This window comes from Podarcis cretensis (assembly GCF_951804945.1).
Source record: "Podarcis cretensis genome assembly, chromosome: 16".
Lineage (NCBI taxonomy): Eukaryota > Metazoa > Chordata > Lepidosauria > Squamata > Lacertidae > Podarcis > Podarcis cretensis.
In genome coordinates, this window is record NC_137186.1 from 2,420,019 (window position 1) to 2,443,225 (window position 23,207).

Genomic DNA, 23,207 nt, shown 5'->3' on the forward strand with positions numbered 1-23,207 from the left:
GTAAACGGCGTTCCGTGTGCTGCGCTGGCTTGCCAGATGCAGCTTCGTCACGCTGGCCACGTGGCGCACAACCCCAGAGTCTGTCAAGACCTTTACCTTTACCTTTACCTACTTGACAGGACACTGTTGGGAGTTTGAGTAACAGAGGCATCAGATCATTCTTCCTGGCGAATGAGGAGGCCCCCTGCATGTGAGGACCATTTGCCAGGATTTCTGAACTCCACTATGGCTTGCTCCAGTCCAAAGAAGCTCTATGGCTTTAGAACCTTTCCACATGAACGTTGGCAGAATTGGGTATTTCTGCACTCCTTTGTGGCAATGGGACACTTCTATTTTGAAATCCCACATTGTGGACCAGACACCTGACTTTCTTTGTTTCTCTCCTACTCTTCCCTCTACCCCATTGTTGTTTCTGGTGGAGTTGAGTGAATCATTGTTCTTTTTTTAAAAAAAAAAAAGATACAGGAGTGATTATTATGATGCTGCAAAAGCTTTAATAGTAAATAGGGAAATCAAAAGGATACATGTTCCAACAGTAATTTATACAACAAGAACAAGAACAGTGATCAAGCAGGAGAAATAAATTGATGCGCTGTGCTTTGATCCTCTGGCTCTAGCGAGTGCAAGCAAGTTGTAGAAACATATTCTAGCAGGGGTGGCAGACACCCATTCAAGGACAAGTTGTAACCCCTGTCCCCAGGATTCCACAAATTTTGGTGGTGACAGCAAACACAAACATGTTTTAAAGGAGACTGAACACTGTCCCTCTGTGTGCCCCATGTTTGTGTGTCCTTTGTATGTTTGTATCCTGTGTGTGTCAATGAATGTGTCTATGTGTAAGCAGGGGTGTTGCCACAACCACCATGGGCATGGAGCCCTCCCACCCTAAGGTGGGGTTGGACAAGGGTGAATGCAGCCCCCACACTGAAAGAAGCAGCAAGGTTATCCACCACTGTGTTACAGGATGAGACAGCAGAGAGCAAGAGACAGATACCTGGGCTTGGTTCTCACAGGTGAAGAACACCTTGAACCTCAGCCAGAATTCCAGGTATGTACAATATCTGAAACGCTATGGATTGTTCTTTGTCTTGACAGTTCCTGGTTGTTCAGACCATCATGGCTGAGCTTGGGTTTAGCAGGGGTACTTGCAGATGCTTTGTCTACGTTTTGGTCCACAGATGCTCCCAAGGCGTCCATAGCCCCCTCCGTAACCTAATCCGTAACCTCCGTAACCTCCAGAAGCACATGGTGAGTAGCCTCCGACTGCCATGGGCTCACAGCTGGCAGACAGGATGGCTCCAGGGATGGTCACAACATATTGAGGTGGCTGGATCACCACTTCGGATGGTGGGATCTGGGTGGTGCATCCAACCTGGGCACCAGGATAGATGCCGAGACTGCTTGCTGACACACCACCACCACCGATGATGCCGCCGCCAATGAGGCCACCGCCGATGCCAGAGGTAGGCCCACACGGTCCAAGGCCAACTACTGGAGTAGAGGCGCAGGATGGGATGGTGCATGAAGGTCCACAAGGTGGGATGCAACAAGACATGTTGAGTTCTGGGGATGAATCTGGGGGAAAAGACACAAACATTAAGGAAGAGTTAGGCTAATTTGGGAAAAACAATAACTAGGGGTTCTGTCCCTGCTTGTGGCACTCTCCAGTCCCCCTTAAATAGCTTGCCAAACTCCCATGTCTATGCAGACCCTGATGACTTGTTACATTCTTATGTATATAGGGAGAAAAACCAGTGTTTCATTGAAGCCACCCCTAAACAGTACCACTCCTTCCCACCAGGTGGGGATGTTGGACTCTGCAAAATTGTTGAATGATGTGGATTAAGGACCAATACAGTGGTACCTCGGGTTAAGAACTTAATTAGTTCCGGAGGTCCATTCTTAACCTGAAACTGTTCTTAACCTGAAGCACTTTAGCTAATGGGGCCTCCCACTGCTGCCACCACGCAATTTCTGTTCTCATCCTGAAGCAAAGTTCTTAACCCGAGGTACTATTTCTGGATTAGCGGAGTCTGTAACCTGAAGCGTCTGTAACCCAAGGTACCGCTGTATCCTTAAACATCCACTTTCTCATGAATGGACTGCCTTGTTGCTTAAGATTATACACAAAGACTCTTCCTTGCATCCCTGATTGTTTGGACCTTCTTCTGTAGCAACATCTGGACCCTAAGCCCAGAGAGGCCCAGCATGCCTGTTTCTCAGTGGTTGTTGCCCTGACTAATTCTAAGCCCTGTTTGAGGTAGTCCCTTAAATAGAAAAATGTCAAGAGAGGGGGACAGTCAGTGTCTAGTAAAGAGTGGCAATCTCTCCCAGTGTTTCTTGGCCGCATCTCCTATCATCCCTGACAACTGACCTGCTGGCTGGGGACTGATAGGAGTTGCACTCCAACAATATCTCGAGAGTGACAGGTTGCCCACAATTGCCTTAACTCCTCACTTTAAAAAAACAAAAAAACCCAGTGTTTTCACATTCTTGCAAGTTTAATTAGAGTTTTGCCTAAATACCACTTAAAGGGGAAGCTTTTTTAAAAGCTTGCCTATGAGAAGTTTGCAAGTTTATAAGTGGAGCTTGCCCTTTTAATATTTCTGCCAGGTGAAGCAGCAAGAGCTGAAAGAAATTTCTAGCTACTATGCAGCTGTTAAAATCAGAGGAGCTTGAGTGGTGGTGGGTTTATCACAATCATCATCTATTTATTAATAGGACATATAAATATAATATAAACAATTGTCTAAGCATTTGCTACTTTTGTTGGATGCTATCGTTAATTTTTTTAGATGTTATTTTTTCTGGAAGTAGTTTTTTCTAATTGTAAGTGCCCCCCCCCCCAATTGCTTTCTAATGTTGCATTTTAAATTGTTGTAAACCACCATGGATTATAGGATGAAGGGCAAGTAATAAAGTAAAGCAATACTAAGAATAGTAATAATCACCTTCTAAACCATCGTCACAATGCAATTTATGTATAAAATAATGAAAAGTGTTAAAATGCTATGAAAAAATAACAAGAATATAGACTGAAACTCTGAAATCTTGGCAGACAGAAGTTTTCTTTTTCCTTAGAAAGGGAATGTGAGTTTATCTAGGGAAAACCTTCACACAGTTCAAGGGGCAACAGTTGCTGTGTATTGTACCAGGAGTACAATATAGCCCTCTCTAGCTGTTACTGGAGTCCAGCTCCCATTGCTCCCATCCAGTAGGGCAGATGACCAAGGATGACGATGGAAGCAGTAGTCAATGGACTGCAGGAAGAGTCATCAGCTTCCCTCAACAGTGCTTTATATGGAGACAGGACCTGTGTTCCACCACTGGGCTTCACGAAACAGCATCTCCAACAGGGATGATGAACTGGTGGCCCTTTTTAGGAGTTGTTGGGCCGCTGGTTTACAGTAAACCCCAGCCGAGGCTGCCAAACAGAATTCATGAAATAGAGAAGCTGCAGAGCACACACCCCACAGAGAGATCGTTTGTAGAATGGAAGAAAGTACACTCACCCTTTGACCACCTTGAAAACAAAGGAGGTGCAACAACAAAAACCATCCTTCCCATGTTTTAGAATTTTACCTCCCCCTGCCCATCATTCACCATTGATAATTTTTGAACGCCTTTTTTTCTTGTTAATTGATGGAGAATGGTCCAGGGGGCTGGGACAATTTGAACTGGGCCTGACTTGAATGTTGTGGGTCTACACCCTATGTTCTTTTGCTACCCAACCTTCTCTTGTATAAGAAAGGACTATCTAATGTAGCTCTTGGTTGGAGATGTAATATGGACAATGCTTTATTGAAACACATGCTTTTACTGTGTCCCACACTTACTAAGTTCTGGGAGAACATGCTAGACTACACAAACAAGACACTATGGGAAAATTTAAGGTTTTCAGAGGTGAATATGCTCTTGAACTATATACCCATTGTATGGAAATTGACAACAGGACAGCGAAAATGGATTCTGCGTGACCTAATGGTGGCGAGAGACTGATACTGATGAATTGGAAGAATAGAGCTACGATTCTCCTTAATCAATGGCTTGAGAAATGGTAACATTTGGCAACATATAGATAGACAGCTTATAGACTCAGACTTTCTTTGGATAAATACAATGATATTTGGAATGAGTTTACACAGAATATATTAGATTATTGACAGTTATATGTGTATTAGGATAACAAGAATATACACAACTGTATGGTAATGAAAACAGAATTTTATCCTTTTCATTCTCAATCACTTTTCCCCTTCTATTCTTTTTTCTCTCTCACTCTATCTTTTTATAAATGAAATTCTCTTATTAAAATATTAGTATGACCCAATGCTCTCTGCCAGTATCTGCCGCACATTTACTGAACAAGAAGAATTATGCCGGGGAATATGGGAGGCAAGTAAAGAATCCTAAGGAAAGCACATTACCAGCATAGAAGAAGACCCACAAAGGTTTCTGTTTAGCTGGCAATGAGGCACCAGGATTGGGCAACCAGTGGCCATCCAAGTGTTGCTGCGCTCCAGCTCCCATCATCCCCAGCCAGCCTGGCCAAATGTCATGGGAACAAATGTCCAGGAACAATTGGAGGGCCACAGGATCCTCACTGCTGCCCTAGACATACATCCAAACCAATCAGGGACCACATATTAAATGTGCTTACAGAGGTGTAAATCCTGTGGACCTCCAGAGGTGGTTGGGCTCCAGCTCCCATCCACCCCAGCTAGTGTGGCCAACAATTGGAGGGCCAAAGTTTCCCAGAAACCAATGGCCCCACTGTGGAAGGATGTGTGGATCCAGAATTGGCCTCCACAGTCACTTACGGACTCATTGTTAAAACCGTATTTATGGAAGACAATCTTACTCTGCTAAGAGGGTTTGCCGAAGAAGAAGAAGAAGAAGAAGAAGAAGAAGAAGAAGAAGAAGAAGAAGACTTCTGCTATAAACGCAAACACACCAAGCTAAAGATGGAATGAGAGTGAGCAAAAAAAATGGACTTACCTAGTCGACCGAAGAGAAGGAACGAGTGTCTTGTGGTGAGCTGTTGCTGAAGAAATGGAAACGATGGAGTGCTTTTATAACAGTTCTGTGACAGGTTAATGATAGGTGACAACATTTCTGCCCAAGGATTTAATTACTTTTTGGCTTGTTTTGCTATCTGTATCTTGATTTCCCCCCCATGCTAATTGAATAATTTTCTGCTATTAGTTGTTCATCAGGTTCACATATTTTAAACTTCCTTTAATTTCATGTTCTATTGTCCCCTTTCCCATCGTTTAAATTGTGTGGTAAACAGGAAACGCACACGGGTGAAACTATCTATTCAGCAAATACATCATGAGCCAGAAGCAAGGCTGGTGTTCAAACCTGAGTTTTGCATTCAATGCATTTATCAAATATTCAAAAATAAGATTTTAATTTAGATCTCTCTTCATTTATTTATTGCATTTTTATGCCACCTTCCTCCAAGAAGCTCAAGGCGGCATGTGTGGCTCTCCCCCTCCTCATTCAATGCCCACAACAACCCTGAGAAGTAGGTTAGGCTGAGAGGCAATGGCTGGCCCAAGACCACCCAATGAGTGAGGATTTGAACTTTGGGTGAGCTCCTGTTGCTCGGTCTCTGCTCCTGCCAACCTAGCAGTTCGAAAGCATGTCAAAGTGCAAGTAGATAAATAGGTACCGCTCCGGTGGGAAGGTAAACGATGTTTCCGTGTGCTGCTCTGGTTCGCCAGAAGCGGCTTAGTCATGCTGGCCACATGACCCGGAAGCTGTACGCTGGCTCCCTCGACCAATAAAGTGATATGAACGCACAACTCCAGAGTCGGCCACAACTGGACCTAATGGTCAGGGGTCCTTTTACGTTTACCTTTACCTCTGCTAGGTCCAACACTCTAGTCACTACATCACATGCTAGGACATTGTACAGATGAAATGAATATTCACAGAGATTCAGAATTTGCAGGAATGAGGAGGGATGAATCCAAAATTGAGCTCTACATTCAATTTTTTTATTTTGCATGTAGCAATTTTGACCTTGAAATCCAAGGGCTTTAAACTTGAAGGGATCTGTTGATCATTCGGGCAGATATTCAATACCTCACCTAATGCTATCATGGATGGACCTGCATTTCTAAACCCAGGGTTTACCGGGATCCAACTTTACCCTACACCAGAACATCTGTTACTATAAAGCAGTGGTGAGCAATCTGTGGACCTCCAGATGTTTTTGGAACCAAGCTCCCACCAGTCCCAGACAGCATAGCCAATTGTCATGTAGGAGGAGAGATTGGGTCCTGCAACACCCAGAGGTTGTCTACCCTGGCCTAAACCTAATACATGCAACTGCTGAATAAGTATGGTTTCGTCAAGGCCTAGGTGGAAGTTCAGCTGGGAACCTTCAGCACCTTTCAAAGACCAGAAGCGTTGTGACATTCTCTGCCGCCATGGAGGGCACAGTTAAATCTAATGGGTGGTGTCCAACATTAGTGACACCCAGAACAGACCCATTAAAATTGGGTGGGAGGCAGTAACGCTTCTGAATATCAGTTGTCCGAAGCCGTCAGAGGGGAGAGTGGCTCTTGTATTTGGGTTCTGCTCGACAATTTCCCAGAGGCATTTGGGTGGCCACTGTGAGAACAGGATGTTGGACTAGATGGGTCATTGGCCTCATCCAGCATTTATGTTCTTAAATTAAGAGGCATCACTAACTAATCCATCAATGTCAGTGAGTCAACTCTGAGTAGAATTAAGCTGACTACAACTCCAGTTGCACATGGCTTCCTCTGAAGAATCCTGGCAGCGTGTTAAGTGCACCATGAGGATGGGACGTAGCTCAGAGTGAACCTTGTTTGCATGTAGAAGGTCCCAGGATAAATCTCTAGCATCTTCAGGTATGGGTGGAACACTGAGGAGCCACTACCAGTCAGTGTTGGTTAATACTGAGCTGAATGGAGCAATGTTCTGGCTCAATATAAGGCTGCATCCTATGTTCCCAAATGGAGAAGATACCTGAAATAATCCATAATAGCAATCAAGCTTAACAGAATGGATTGGATTGTGGGTCACAATCGTAGAATGATAGAGTTGGAAGGAACCCAACGTGTCAGCATCTAATTCAACCCCATGCATTGCAGGAATCATAGCTAAAGAATCCCTGACAGATGATTGAAGCAAACTAAGTTTCATTCAGGGACGCGGGTGGCGCTGTGGGTTAAACCACAGAGCCTAGGACTTGCCGGTCAGAAGGTCGGCGGTTCGAATCCCCAAAATGGGGTGAGCTCCTGTTGTTCGGTCCCAGCTCCTGCCAACCTAGCAATTCGAAAGCACGTCAAAGTGCAAGTAGATAAATAGGTACCGCTACGGCGGGAAGGTGAACGGCGTTTCCGTGCGCTGCTCTGGCCACATGACCCGGAAGCTGTACGCCGGCTCCCTCAGCCAATAAAGCAAGATGAGCACTGCAACCCCAGAGTCGTCCATGACTGGACCTAATGGTCAGGGGTCCTTTTTAAGTTTCATTCAGCCAAGTTCTACTCCAAGTTAGGGATGCATACAAAGTTCACCCTTTATGAAATCACTTAGGAACTATTGCATGATTCGCTGTGTCATGCCCTCAATGAAGCGATTGAGCATTGAAAGAGTATTTGTGAGATTCCAGAGCCCTGGACCATACTTTCCTCCAAAAATTATGTAAATATTCTAATGTCAATTCTGCTATGGTAGGCTCCCTTTATCTCTCTGAATTACTTGGCTGTTCTCACCCCTCTAGGCACACACAAGGATTCTCTCTCGTTTTCCCAGTAGTGATGTATGGAAGTGAGAGCTGGACTATAAAGAAGGCTGATCGCCAAAGAATTGATGCTTTTGAATTCTGGTGCTGGAGGAGACTCTGGAGAGTCCCATGGACTGCAAGAAGATCCAACCTCTCCATTCTGAAGGAAACCAGCCCTGAGTGCTCACTGGAAGGACAGATCCTGAATCTGAGGCTCCAAGACTTTGGCCACTTCATGAGAAGAGAAGACTCCCTGGAAAAGACCCTGATGCTGGGAACAATGGAGGGCACAAGGAGAAGGGGATGACAGAGGACGAGATGGTGGACAGTGTTCTTGAAGCCACCAGCATGAGTTTGACCAAACTGCGGGAGGCAGTGGAAGACAGGAGGGCCTGGCGTGCTCTGGTCCATGGGAGTCACAAACAGTGGGACACGACTAAACGACAACAACATTATATACATACACACACACACACACACACACACACACACATATATATATATATATATATATATATATATATATATTCCAGCGACATTCAGATTGCCAGTGGCTGCCTCATTACATTTCCTTTCCTTCTCATTTAAATCACTACTTGGTGTGTTTGCTCATAAACATGAAACTCATTTATCTGTTTATTGCATTTATATCCCACCTTTCCCCCCACGGTGCTCAAGGCACTCATGGTTCTCCCCCCTTCTCATTTATTCCCCCAATGAGCCTGTGAGATAGTTTGGGCTGAGAGGCAGAGGCTGGCCCCAAATTCACACCCAGTGAGCTTCATGGTTAAGTAAGGATTTGAACCCTGGTCTCCCAGGTCCTAGTCTAACACTCTACCCATTCCACCACACTGAATATACTAAACTTAAGGACTTTAATGTTTAAATTACTTGGCAAGTGATTGCTATATAGGTGGGTATTACTTCTGATAGCAGTTATGAATCCTATCTCAGTGCACTGGGACGAAGAAATATGAAGTGGGATAAGTTCACTAAATCACAGAAACTGAACAAAGTGACATGAGATCTCTAATTACATCACTACTGAGAATAAAACCATTGAAATGCATGAACCTAAGTTAGTCATTTCAACTAGAGTTGCACGCAACCCAGTGGGTTTAAGACACCAATGGGTAGATTTCAGTTTGAACGTTACAAAGCACCTTCTTGATATGTGCTGATTGATATTGGGATCGCCTATCTAGAGGAGTGCTGGATTTGCCCTTGTTGAAGATCTTCAAACAGAGGCTGTGCAGCTCTAGCTAAGGATCTTTCTGCATTCAGGAGAGGTTTAAAGAGTATAAGCTACAAGGACCTCTCCAACTTACTGGTTCTACATAAGGCACTTTGAGGTCCATGCTGGAAAAAAGTGGAATATAAATCTTGTAAATTATAAATGGTACTGTAGACTTAGAATTGTATCCAATGTTAGTCACACACATAGTAGATCCAGGAGAGGGCCATAGCCCAGTGGTAGAGCATGTGTCTTGCATGCAGAAGGTCTCAGGTTCAATCCCCAGCATCTCTAGATAGGGCTGGAAATGCCTGCTATCTGAAATGATGGAGAGACACTGCTAGAGAATATTGAGATAGATGGACCAATGATCTGATTTGGTTTCAGACAGATTCCTATGTTCCTATAGGTGCATCTTCTTTTGTACATTAATGGATGTATACATTTTATTGTGAAATCAACAATTGGCTGGTTGATTCACAGGTTGTTCTGAGGAAGCCATCAACAGCTCACTAGGCTAACTGCCTGGTGAAATCAGAGACGCAGAGAATGTCTTTCAGTTCTTTTACTTAAATCAACAGAAATACATGGAGACCATGGAATGTGCTTCCCCAATCTTGAACTGTTGCTCAGAGTGCCTTCTCCCCATCTCCAGCAGGTACTCCTATCTCTCAGAGCCGTCCTGCTGTCTATGGTGGCCACTAAGGGAATCCCTCTGTCTCTGTTTGGCTTTCTGCTCTGTGACATGCAGGAAATGCCTGGTTCTAGAGTTCTAGGGTAAGGTCTAACACAGTGTCCAGAGAAAGCATGTGACTTGGCTGCTGTACTGTTTCTAACACATCTGACTCCTGTCTCTGTTCAGGGCTAGTGCACCTGTTACCCCTTCTCCTGTTCTTCACCATACATTATTTCCCAGCTCCTTTCTTCTTCTGAGGTTTGACCTGTCTCAGACCTTCTCTGGAAGCCTCTTGAGGTGGCAGTCTCCACTAGTCCTCCTCACCTGCCCAGTCCCTGACACAGGTGGGATTCTTTCTGGGTCTGCACCTGCCAAGTTTTAAGCTGTCATTCAGTGGTCTCCCTTAGGAGGTTGTGAACTCTCCTTCCTTGGAGGTTTTTAAGCAGAGGTTGGATGGCCATCTGCCATGAATGTTTTGGTTGAGCTTCCTGCATTGCAGAGGGTTGGACAAGATGACCCTTCCAACTCTACAAGTCTGTGATGTAAATGGGATCAGAAGTCATAATGATAGAATCCAGCAGGGCCATCTAACAAAGATGAAAGTTGGAAGATACAGAGAAAACACAAGAAACACAGCTCATAAGGAATTTGGTTCCACATGAGGCAGTGATGGCCACCAACCTGGTTTGCTTTAAAAGAGATTCAACAAATCCATGGAAGCTAAGGCTACTGGTCATGATGACTAGATTCTACCTCCACGGTTGGAGGCAATATGCCCCTGAATGCTAGTTTCTGAGGTTCACAAGTGGGGAGAACACTGTTGCTTGTGGGCTTCCCATGGACATCTTGTTGGTCACTGTGAGAACCAGGATGTTGGACAAACTAGGCGTTTGATCTGATTCATCAGAGTTCCATTATGGACTCCCAGAAAAGATGTTTGTCTCGAGTTTCACATAACAGACAACCCATTTGTGCTGTCGTGCAAAAAATTATGCACACTCCAAATCCAGGATGCGGACAATGGTTTTGGTTCCCAGAAGATGTGGGCCGCATAGCCAGTTTGACTTGTAACCTTTTTGCCAAAGGCCAGGATGGATGCCGCACTTTTACGGGAACATCCAAACCTTGATCATTTAAAAACAGAGAGATAAGCATGGTATAATAGAGGGAAAGAAATAGGTTAGGGTGGAACTAAAATGAGCAAAGGTGGCAAAAACAAAAATCCCCACCGCATAATAATTTGTAACGTACCATTATTTAATGCATAGGGGTTTAAGATTAAACATGCAGATAACATTTTCAGGAAACAACTAGTTGTGAAATAATTAAATCCTCAGGCACAGATCATGTATCACACCCATTAGAATTCCTCTGGAAGGATATAAAAGGCACCATGACACGTTCAACAGCATCCCTGAGCTCTCCACCACTTCTCTTCATTTCAGCACTCTCAAGATTCAGGTAAGTCCATTCACATTCTTTCTATCAGTGGCTGTGATACATTCTATGTTCTGTGAATTGAGTTCTGTTCTCTGAAGGTCAAAGCAGTCCACCCAGGGCTGGGGAAACCTGAAGCTCTCCGAATGTTAGGGGCACAGCAAGCTGCCCTATACTGAGTGAGACCATCTGTTTTGCTATCATCTGCACTTTCAGTGGCTAGCCAGGATTTCAAGCAAGGGTCTTTTTGTGGGGCAAACCCAGCCTCGTATAATCAACATGCTCAACTCTAATTAATGCATGAAGGGGTTAAGGCCATAGAGTAAGCTGTTCTGCCAGGCTTAGCTAGGTCACACACCCCCATCTTGGACTGAAAGGCTCTTTGTTCTGGGCACACAGCTCAAACGGTGCGCCTTTAGCAAGTCATCTTTGTGTTTCTATACAAATAATTTAGAAACTCTTACCATTTTTGAAACTCAGTTGCATTGCCTGCCATTTTTTTGCTGCTGTATGGAAAAGCACGGCTCTGACCTTTTGAAGAGTTTGTAAGTAAAGCATTTTAAACCTACAAAACATGTGGTCTCTTTCTATATTAAGGGAAGTGATTTTTTTTTTTTTGGAAAGAACTTAGAAGGGGATATTTTAAAGGTCTAACAGCCTTTATTTCCACGCTTTACTTTGCTGCATGTTTTCTGATTTTAAATCTCTGCTGGGGCTCTCTCACCAAATAGTACCTGTCCCTAAACCTGGAACTAAGTACCCAGGGAATCCTCATTTTATTCTTTACCCAAATTTACTGCTTTTATTATATACTTGTTGTTATTTTCCTGTGCCGTTTTAAACTGTTTTTAGCTTATTTATTATATTGTGAGCATTGCCTTGTGACATATATGTGGAAGGTGATGTTGTTCTTGTGATTTATTTTAATGCATGCATTTGCCCCCTCCACCCCCCAATTCTTGTCTATTTCATTGTACGTTAGATCTACTGGGTTGTAGACAACGTTAATTCCACTCAGAGTAGTCCGACTGAAATTAATGAACATATTAGGAGTATGGAGAGCTAAAGAAAAGAAATTAATCAACACGACTAACTTAGATGCAGTAATTTCAATGGCTCTGCTCTGAGTAGAATTTCGTTGGATACGGACTATTGCAGTTCATACTGGGAGCTTTGTTTAGGGGGTGGAAAACAATTACCACACATACACACAAAAAAATCAGGGGTGACTTGATCCATCATCAGCCTCAAGCATTTTGCCTTCTCTGCCCCAAGGACCACCAAATTTGGTGACAGAGGCAAAAATAAAACCAATTTCAAGCAGAAACAGAGTTGGTGTCGGACAAAACCGAATGCCCTGATGAGGATAGAGTCCTAAATTACTTGATGAGGAACAAGAGATGGTTAATGTTGTCCTTGGGAAAAGAAGGAAGGTGTGTGTGCGTGCGTGCGTGCAGAAACTAGCTGTTGAAGAAAACAAGACGTCCGCCTCAATTTAGGGATAAAAATCTGCCAATACCACCTTATTTCAAAGCAATATTGCTAGACCACCCAAATGCACTCCCACAGCACTCTGCCCTAGGCAGATTTCAGACAAGCATAGCTTGTACTCTGCATTCCATGAGCATATTTCTAGATAAGGAATTAACCAGTGGCATTTCCTAGAGAGAGAAAACAAGCAGCTGTCAGCAGCACTGCAGCTTCGAGGGTTACAGGTTTATCAGAACTTCTTATTCTTCTTGTCGCATACACATTTAACCATCTCCTTCCCATAGTCACTTGTGAGTATTTCAAGTTAGATTTGAGGTCTTGGAGGCTTTAGTAATAATAATAATAATTTATTATTTATATCCCGCCCATCTGGCTGGGTCTCCCCAGCCACCCTGGGTGGCTTCCAACAAAATATTAAAATACAGTGGTCTGTTAAACATTAAAAGCTTCCCTAAACAGGGCTGCCTTCAGATGTCTTCTAAAAGACAGATTGTTGTTTATTTCCTTGACATCTGATGGGAGGGCGTTCCACAGGGCAGGCGCCACCACTGAGAAGGCCCTCTGCCTGGTTCCCTGTAACTTCGCTTCTCGCAGGGAGGGAACCACCAGAAGGCCCTCGGAGCTGGACCTCAGTGTCCAGGCAGAGCGATGGGGGTGGAGACACTCCTTCAGGTATACTGGACCGAGGCCATTTAGGGCTTTAAAGGTCAGCACCAACAGTTTGAATTGTGCTCAGAAACATACTGGGAGCCAATGCAGATCTTTCAAGAAGGTTTAGCTTCTATGCAAAAATCTCTACCTGGCAAAAAAAGGAAGGATTACAATTTCAATTCAGTACAAGAAAGTACTTGTTGAAGGAGCCCATAGTTAAACTATGGAACTCACTCCGACAAGAGGCAATGGTGACCACTGACCTAGATAACCTTAAAATAGGATTAGATAAATCCTCTTTTACGGCTTTTTGATGATTACAAGCCATGATAGCTATGATCTGCCTTCAATGTTGGAGGCAGCAAAGCTTCTAGATGCCAGTTGCTAGAAACCAGGAGAGAGGAGAGGGCTGCTCCCTGCTGGTTTCCTACAGAGGCATTTGAGTGGAAAAAGTGAGGGCAGGATGCTGGACTAGTTGGGTCATTGGCCTAATCCAGCAAGCTCTTCTCATGTTCTTATAACTGAGCCCCCACCTCCAAACAGCTTTTCTTTCAACCCAAATCACTGACCAGAGATCCGTCAGTTCAAGAATCCCAGAACCATACAATCCATCTTCATAGTGTACCAGCTTGGGTGGCAGGAAGGTGAGTAACTCAGTTTTATAATTTAATAATAATAATAATAATAATAATAATAATAATAATACTTTAATAATAATAATTTATTATTTATACACCGCCCATCTGGCTGGGTTTCCCCAGCCACTCTGGGTGGCTTCCAACAGAACACTAAAATACAATAACCTATTAAACATTAAAAACCTCCCTAAACAGGGCTGCCTTCAGGTGTCTTCTAAAAGTCTGGTAGTTGTTTTTCTCTTTGACATCTACTAATAATAATTTAAATAAGTAAATATCCATGTTTGCCATATATAGACTTACTCTAAATTATGTCTTGATTCCCCAAATGGGCATCTGCTTAATATGGGCCTTTCTCAACATGTCCTTTCAGATTCACCTCCCGTGCCAAAACATGTCTTGCTGCATCTCATCTTGTGGCCCATCCTGCGCCATCCCATCTTGCGCCTCAAAACCTGTCATTGGTCTCGGACGGTGTGGTATTGGCTCTGGATATGGGGGCATTGGCTATGGAAGCCTTGGAGGCGGTGGCGCAGTCTCAGCCAGCAGCCTCGGGGTGCTGTCTGGAGTCCACCCCTCGTGCCTCAACCAAATCCCACCATCTGAAGTGGTGATCCAACCACCTCAGGTCGTTGTGACCATCCCTGGACCCATCCTGTCTGCCAGCTGTGAGCCCGTGGCAGTCGGAGGCTTCTCACCATGTGCTTCTGGAGGTTATGGAGGTTACGGAGGTTACGGAGGGGGCTATGGACGCCTTGGGAGCATCTGTGGACCAAGACGTAGACAAAGCATCTGCAAGTACCCCTGCTAAACCCAAGCTCAGCCATGATGGTCTGAACAACCAGGAACTGTCAAGACAAAGAAGAATCCATGCCTGAATCCATAGTGTTTCAGGTGTTGTGCATACCTGGCTGAGGTTCAAGGTGTTCTTCACCTGTGAGAACCAAGCCCAGGTATCTGTCTCTTGCTCTCTGCTGTTTCATCCTCTAACACATTGGTGGATAACCTTGCTGCTTCTTTCAGTGTGGGGGCTGCATTCACCCTTGTCCAACCCCACCTTAGGGTGGGAGGGCTCCATGCCCATGGTGGTTGTGGCAACACCCCTGCTTACACATAGACACATTCATTGACACACACAGGATACAAACATAGACAGGACACACAAACATGGGGCACATAGAGTGATCTAGCTCCAGCGTCCAAATGTTTGTGTATGTGGAATCCTGGGGACAGAGGTTACAACTTGTCCTTGAATGGGTGTCTGCCACCCCTGCTAGAATATGTTTGTACAACTTGCTTGCACTTGCTAGAGCCAGAGGATCAAAGCACAGCACATCAATTTATTTCTCCTTCTGCTTGATCACTGTTCTTGTTCTTGTTGTATAAATTACTGTTGGAACATGTATCTTTTTGATTTCCCTATTTACTATTAAAGCTTTTGCAGCATCATAATAATCACTCCTGTATCTTTTTTTAAAAAAAAGAACAATGATTCACTCAACTCCACCAGAAACAACAATGGGGTAGAGGGAAGAGTAGGAGAGAAACAGAGAAAGTCAGGTGTCTGGTCCACAATGTGGGATTTCAAAATAGAAGTGTCCCATTGCCACAAAGGAGTGCAGAAATACCCAATTCTGCCAACGTTCATGTGGAAAGGTTCTAAAGCCATAGAGCTTCCTTGGATTGGAGCAAGCCATAGTGGAGTTCAGATATCCTGGCAAATGGTCCTCACATGCAGGGGGCCTCCTCATTCGCCAGGAAGAATGATCTGATACCTCTGTTACTCAAACTGTGAGCAGTGCCCTGTCAAGTAGATCTGCCCCAAATCGCAAGGGTCACATGAAGAGCAGTGGCCATATAAAAGGTAGAGAACCACAAATACTATTGACCGATGCAAACTGATGCTTCCAAACATGCTTGCAGATCAGAATGCAACTCCTAGTCAGTGTGTGCATCCTTTGGATTCTGCAACGCAGAAAGTGCTTACACATTGCATATATTTTGGTAAATATGGAAAGAAAGCAGGTATTTTACCATATGAGGTATAGTGAAATGATTTGGAGATGTTTATGTTATGCAAAAGGTGGGTACCCCAGGCATGCTTTTTCAGTGTGGAGTTTCTGTACATTCTTTCAAAAACTCCACAGGAAACGCTGAACCAATAATTGGAGTGCCAGTAAAACTGAAACAGGACAATTAAAGGCAGTACAGACCATCCCTACCCACAAGCCTTGTTCCACTTCCCTCTTGCATGTGGGTGGTGATAAACTTCTTTGCATGAGGCGTGGCACTCATCCACTGAAGACTGCAAACAGAAAGAATTATAATGATAGTTAAACTGGGAAATTCTTTTTTTAAAAAAAATAATATTTATTGGTGTTTCAAGAAGTTACAAGAATAAAAAAGAAAGAAAAAGAAAAACAGAAAATACAAAATACAGAAAAAATAAAAAAACAATTAAAAACAAATCCATCTTTCCATATCTTATCTATCATTTGCTTGTTTCCTTGACCTCCTCACACCTCTCTTTTTGTATTCTAGTTCATTAGTTGTTTCAGCAAATCCTTTCCTTCTTTGTTTTTATCTTACTAATTTATCTTAATATATTGTAACTTTACATTCTGACCTGTTAACAATCCATTTTTACTTAATCCTTTATAACATTACTGCTAAAACCACGTAGCTTCATTCCAGCATCCTTCTAACATTCCTTAATTTTACAATGTTTCTGTAGATAGACTTTAAATTTCTTCCAGTCTTCTTCCGCCGACTCTTCTCCCTGGTCTCAGATTCTGCCAGTCATTTCCACCAGTTCCATGTAATCCATCACCTTCATCTGCCATTCTTCCCGGGTGGGTAGATCTTGTGTCTTCCAATACTTTGCCATGAGTATTCTTGCTGCTGTTGTGGCATACATAAAAAAAGTTCTATCCTTCTTTGACACCAATTGGCCGACCATGCCCAGGAGAAAGGCCTCTGGTTTCTTCAGAAAGGCATATTTAAATACCTTTTTCATTTCATTATAAATCATCTCCCAGAATGTCTTAATCCTTGGGCACGTCCACCAAAGGTGAAAGAATGTACCTTCAGTCTCTTTGCATTTCCAACATTTATTATCAGACAAATGATATATTTTAGCAAGCTTGACTGGTGTCATGTACCACCTGCATATCATTTTCATTATATTCTCTCTTAAGGCATTACATGCCGTGAACTTCATACCTGTGGTCCATAACTGTTCCCAGTCAGCCAACATAATGTTGTGTCCAACATCTTGAGCCCATTTAATCATAGCAGATTTCACCGTTTCATCTTGAGTGTTCCATTTCAACAGCAAGTTATACATTCTTGACAAAACCTTAGTTTTGGGGTTAGACTGGGAAATTCAATGCCATGAATAGCATTGATGGCCACCAGCCTGGATGGCTTTAAAAGAAGGTTAGATGGCTAATAGGCATGATCACTATGATCTGCATCCATTGGAGGCCGTGTGGATTCATAGAATCAAGGAACTGTAGAGTTGGAAGGAACCCTGAGGACCATCTAGCGTCCAGCCCCCTGAAAAGCAGGAATGTGCAGCTGTCCCATAAGGGGATCGAACCTGCAACTCACCAGCTCTATGCTCTAACCAGCTGAGCTATCCAAGTGGTCAGCAATCGTGAGAGAGGAGAGTGCTGTTGAGCTCAGATCTTGTTTCCAGCTCTCCCTCTGAGGCTTCGGGTTGGCTTCTGTGATATGCTGGACTAGGTGGGCCACTGGTTTGATCCAGCCGACTCTTCTTAAATTTATTTGCTGTGTACTACCTCTACTGTTGGAAGCAGTATCTCTCTGAATAACAATTTCTGGGGAATATGGAAAGAAAGATTTGCTGCTGTGGGCATCTGAGTGGCCACTGTGAAAACAGGAAACTGGACTGGAAAGGCCATTGGCCTGATGCAGCGACAGAGCATTTCCTATGTTCCTATTATAGCTAAGTTCAACTGTCACTCTCAGAAGCAGTGGCCAATCAGAGTCGGCAGTACTGGACTGGATGGACCAATCATCAGTCAAAGGCAGCTTCCTATATTCTTGTTTCAAGAGCTCACAGCTTAGGAGTAGAACACATTTTTTTTGCAAGTAGGAGATCCCTGGTCGAATCCCTGGGATCTCTGGTTCAAAAAATAAAATAAAAAGGATTTTAGGTAATGGGAAAGAGAAAGAGACCCAGTCCAACTGAGCAGAACTGGACTAGAATGGATCAGACCTGGAATTATTAAATTCTAGTTCTGACTTCTATAAACTGGAACCTGAGACAGTTAAGATGAAAGGCTTGTTCACATGTTACATTGAACACAGATACAAGCTGACTCTACATGTGGACAATAGTGTGAAAGAGTGTAACTTGTTGAACAGGTCAATTAATTGTGTACGCGGAGACTGTGCACCCATTGTATATTGCATGTGAATAACTTATGAATGTACAGCTCATCTTGGTGCATACTTGTTTAGTTGTTTAGTCATGTACAACTCTTCGTGACCCCCTGGACTAGAGCACACCAGGCACTCCTGTCTTCCGCTGCCTCCCACAGCTTGGTCAAACTCATGTTCGCATACAGAGGTACACAAATTGTACACTTGTCGGAGGTTACATGTGAGTAACATAGAAGGGTGAAACACTACAGAGGTACACCGGTGGTACACTAGTTGAACGCAACCAGCAATGTTTATCTTTCTATAAGCCAGTTTGAGGTGGTGGTGGTGGTGTTTTTGCAATCAAAAGTTGTACACATTTTATTCAATAAAATAAGATAATAGCAGACAGGTGTACAGCTCACCTAGTTGGGTACAGAGGTTCACAGCCCTCGCTGAATGCAAAGTGTAACTACTAAGATGTAAAACCTGTACTCAAGTATCGTAAGTGTTCCTCAAGTTGAATGTGCACCTTCTGCTCCAGGTGAGATGCCTCTGTTGTTCCAGGGAAGCAGCCGAGCAAGTTTAAGGATGTGTGGGCTGTGGAGAATAGCTTGTGTGGGCTGGAGGAGCACTTTGTTTAACTTGAGTGAATTAAGGAAAAAAAGAACTGTCTTTCTTGAAAGTCTGCTGAAGGATTAAATGATCTGGAAAGATAATGTGTAACATGCTCAGGGATTAGGACGTGGGAAGACGTGAAGGGGAGAAATGGAATCCAGAGTCCTCTTCAGGCAACTGTGAGGATAGGAATGTGGAGCATGGGCCTTTTCATTGGCTAATGGTAGAGGCATGCAGTACTGGATTGGCCAGGGCTGGTGTAAGCAAATATTAGGAGTCTCTGTTTTTTTTTTACTTGCCTGATCTAGAAGGCAGAAACCCCACCCATCTCCAGCCCTTGGCTGCAGTGACTTTTTAAGCAGATTCAGTCAGTGGAAGGTTTTTGTGCTACCTGCCTATCCTAGGGGGTTGATGTTGAGTATCACCACAATGCTTGTAGAGCCAGGAGAGTCTTCAGGAGGCGCAGCTTCTAACTCCATTTTTTCCTTACACCGGCAGCTTGTTCCTTCAAGGGCTTGACTACTGCAATTCATTCTAAGTGGGGACAACCCCTGGAGGCTACATGGAACTTTAAAATTACAGTACCTAAACCCTGGGTGATGCTGTGGGTTCAACCACAGAGCCTAGGACTTGCCAATCAGAAGGTTGGCAGTTTGAATCCCTGTGATGGGGTGAGCTCCCATTGTTCAGTCCCTGCTCCTGCCAACCTAGCAGTTCAAAAGCATGTCCAAGTGCAAGTAGATCAATAGGTACCACTCCAGCAGGAAGGTAAACGGTGTTTCCGTGCGCTGCTCTGGTTTGCCAAAAGCGGCTTAGTCATGCTGGCCACATGACCTGGAAGCTGTACGTCGGCTCCCTTGGCCAATAAATCGAGATGAGTCGGTCATAACTGGACCTAATAGTCAGGGGTCCCTTTACTTTTACCTTAAACCACCCCTCTCACCCCCCAGGAAAGAGAAAGCATTCCAGGACAACAAAGACTGTGCTGCAACAAAAGCTTTAATGGAGCAGGGGAAAGAGCGATATGGGGAGAGGAGATGTTTGTATTACAACAGCATCGAATATAGTTTTACATGACACAACTAGCATGTGGTGAAGCACGTTCTGTCCTGCCTTCCTTTGGGGAAGGTTTTCCTGCATCTAGCACAAAAAAAGCAAGCAGAGGGGGTGGAAAATAAATACCAGAGACAATGCAACGTATCTCAGTAAAAGTGCAATGTGTGAATGTCATGGTACAGATTTCAGAGGCAGGGAGCAACTCACGGCTTCTGCTTGAAACTGCAGCAGCTCAGCACTTGTGAAAGCTCAGGTCCTTAAATTCAGTTGCCGGTTTCGGTCACGGTTGTCAGATTCCCAGGTTGCCCCAGATCCCAATGGATAATCTACTTGATCTTAGCAGGGATACCCGCAGATGCTTTGCCTGCGCTTTGACCCATAGCTCCCCAGTCCGTAGCGGGAGGAACCATAGCCGTAACCTCCGGAACCACCATACCCATATCCGCCGCCATAGCCACCGCCATACCCATAGCCGCTAGCACACGGGGAATAGCCTCTGATGGCCAACGGCTGGCAGCTGGAGGACAGGATGGCACCTGGGATGGTCACCACAATTGGAGCTGGCTGGACCGTCACTTCGGACGGTGGGATCTGGCTCATACAGGACTGGGGGACACCGGGGACGATGCCAAGGCTGCCGGATGACATAGCGCCGCCGCCGCCATAGCTGACGATGCCACCGCCGATGCCACCACCGATGCCACCGCCGATGCTACCGATGCCACCGCTGATGCCACCACCGATGCCACCGCTGATGCCACATTGTCCAATACCATGGGAAGGCCTGCTACATGGGATGGAGCACGATGACTGAGAGAAGAAAGACATGTCTGAAGAATATAGGTGAGCCTGGGGAACAACAGCAAGGAGAAAAGCAATTCATTAATTCGGAAGGAGGTGCAGAAAGGCCACGTAGCGTGGAGCAGGGCAGGTTGAATCCACCACTTTTAAGTTTCTCACTTTCCCAATATAAATTCTAGTCCTCCCCAATTTCGCTGAAAGTTGTAGGTTATTTATTTATTTATTTATTCGCTGAAAGTTGTAGGTTGTAGGTTATTTATTTATTTATTTATTTATTTATTTATTTATTTATTTATGGCTGGCAAATCTTTAGCCTGACCCAACAAGGCAATTATTATGTTATCCACTCTTCTAGTATGGAAATTACATCCTACATTAACTATGGCAATTTATCTCTACACAGCGATGTTATCTCGGAAAAATAAACAAGAGCATTTTTTTTTAAAAAAAATTAATCATCAAAGCAACGATCTTTGGTTTCGAAAGCTTAGGAGGTGAGCCAGAATAGTTAATGAGTAAGCACACACAATCTTAATTGTGAGACCTCAAGGGCAAAATTCTTAACTGATGTAAAACAACAGGCTGGTATGGTACATCTATTCACTGACACCAGGCGTGGCTTTGAGCTTCTTTGTCAAGAGATGGTAACACAGGAGCAAATTAACTTTCTCTCTCTCACACACACACACACACACACACACAAGAGAGAGAGAGAGAGAGATTGTTCAAGTTCAATCTTCTCACTAGGCCAGATTTAATTTTTGAATAAAGTTTTGTTGTTGTTCATCTCCAACCCACAAGAAATCTACAAACCTCCCAATAAAAAAGCAACAAATCACAACCACCTGATTATTATCTTTTTTAAAAAAATTGAAACAATTTGGGATTCTTGTTATGGAGATAAGGAATGAGTTATGCCCATTGAGTCTCCCCTGAGTAGTATTAATATTGCATACAGCCCACTGGGTCTATCTTAGCATGGTTTCTTCTGGTTGATTGACTATGTTCCAAGGGCTCGGCTTCTGTCATCTGAGAACTCTTTGAACTGGGGTGGGGTGAGTGGTTTTCCTCTGGGACCTTCAACAGGCTCTATCACTCGCCTAAAAGCTATCCTTTAACTTATTACTGGACTGCAGGCATGGAGAACTTGTGGCCCTCCATATGTTGGTCTCTGATTCCCATCCTTCCTGTCAATTGTCCATATTTTGGCTGGGGGCTGTTTGGAGTTCTAGTCTAACAATATCTGGAGGGCTACAGGTTCCTCATCCCTGGCATATGGACTCTCTCTCTCTCCTTTCTATCTTTCTATCTATATCTATCATCTATGTATCTAGCATTTATCTATCTATATTCTGAACTGAGCAAAGCTTTCTTTCCCTCTCTCATAATTCTTTGCAGGTTCTCACCCCATCAGGAACCTTCAAATCAGTCTCAGAACTTCACTTCAAGCAACATTCAGTGGCAGCTTAAGAACCTAAGAAGAACTCTGCTGATGGATCAGGCCAAAGGCCCATCTAGTCCAGCTTCCTGTCCTCACATTGACCACCCAGAATGCAACCACCCAGAAGGCAACCGCCCTCTCCCCACTCACGGTCCCCAGAAATGGCTTTTCAGAGGCATATTGTCACCAACAGTATAGGTAGAACATTGCCATCATGGCTGGTAGCTGCTGATAGCTACATTCTCCATGGATTTACCTAATCCAAAAAGAACATAAGGACAGCCCTGGTGGATCAGGCCAAAAGTGGCCCATCTAGCCTGGCATCCTGTTCTCACAATGGCCAACCAAGGTCCCAGGGAGAAGTCCACAAGCAGCACCTGTGTGCAAGAGCAGTTCTCCCCACTTGCCTATCCCAGCACTCAAGATTATTGCTTCCTCTGAGGCAGAACTTGAGAGAGACAGAGAGAGTCAGACAGGGAGACTCTCAAGAATGTTCCTCTTACCCGGTTCTCTAGAGTGCAGAAATGAAGAGATGCGCTTGAGAGTTGCTGCTGAAGAGACTGTGGGGGAGCCTGGCCTTTTATACCTTTTTTCCAAGGCGCAGGCCACAGGATGAGAGGCGTACCGCCTTCCACTTTGAGATTTAATTATTTCTCAACAAGCATTTGATCTATTATCTCTATCTTTGCCCCAATTAATTGGACATATTTATTTTTTGCTTATTATGAAGTATGAGTCGTTCGCCTTCCTGGTATATCATAATCTCTCTCACTCGCTCTTCTTAAACTCCACCCTACATTTTATTTGTCATTTGCCCTTGGTAAAATTCCCATGACTAAAAAACAAAAAAACAAAAACCCTAGTAAATAGGGCAGCAGTTTATCCCCACCCTTGTTGAGAGAGAGGCAAGTTGAATCAACTTGGTGGCACGTATCTGAACTGGATCTAAAACACATGTCCAAGCGGGAATGTCAACACCAGATTATGTCTTAGGCAACCATTTCTTCATT

General features: G+C 44.0%; 2 protein-coding genes and 2 long non-coding RNA genes across 4 annotated transcripts; 2 read left to right on the forward strand and 2 right to left on the reverse strand.

Moving 5' to 3' along the window:
• Positions 1–471: 471 nt before the first annotated feature.
• Positions 472–5,084, reverse strand: LOC307205181. The gene is made up of 2 exons (XR_013833942.1): positions 4,999–5,084; positions 472–1,575 (listed from the first exon to the last, which is right to left on the reverse strand). It is a non-coding gene; the product is annotated as an uncharacterized lncRNA (long non-coding RNA).
• Positions 5,085–9,595: 4,511 nt separating this feature from the next.
• Positions 9,596–15,347, forward strand: KRTAP1-4 (keratin associated protein 1-4; the record flags this gene model as incomplete). The annotated part of the gene is made up of 3 exons (XM_079957427.1): positions 9,596–9,657; positions 11,013–11,136; positions 14,266–15,347. The coding sequence occupies 3 exons, from the start codon at positions 9,596–9,598 to the stop codon at positions 14,701–14,703; spliced, it is 624 nt and encodes a 207-aa protein (XP_079813553.1). The 3' UTR covers positions 14,704–15,347.
• A 4,533-nt stretch (positions 15,348–19,880) lies between these two features.
• LOC307205745 (uncharacterized protein) lies at positions 19,881–22,855 on the reverse strand. The gene is made up of 2 exons (XM_079958517.1): positions 22,701–22,855; positions 19,881–20,804 (listed from the first exon to the last, which is right to left on the reverse strand). The coding sequence occupies exon 2, from the start codon at positions 20,781–20,783 to the stop codon at positions 20,292–20,294; it is 492 nt and encodes a 163-aa protein (XP_079814643.1). The 5' UTR covers positions 20,784–20,804; positions 22,701–22,855; the 3' UTR covers positions 19,881–20,291.
• Positions 20,811–21,192, forward strand: LOC307205900. The gene is made up of 2 exons (XR_013834173.1): positions 20,811–20,956; positions 21,001–21,192. It is a non-coding gene; the product is annotated as an uncharacterized lncRNA (long non-coding RNA).
• Positions 22,856–23,207: the final 352 nt, after the last annotated feature.

Excerpts from the sequence above, each read along its gene's own strand:
- LOC307205745 (XM_079958517.1), bottom strand. The coding sequence starts at position 20,783 with ATGTCTTTCTTCTCTCAGTCATCGTGCTCCATCCCATGTAGCAGGCCT.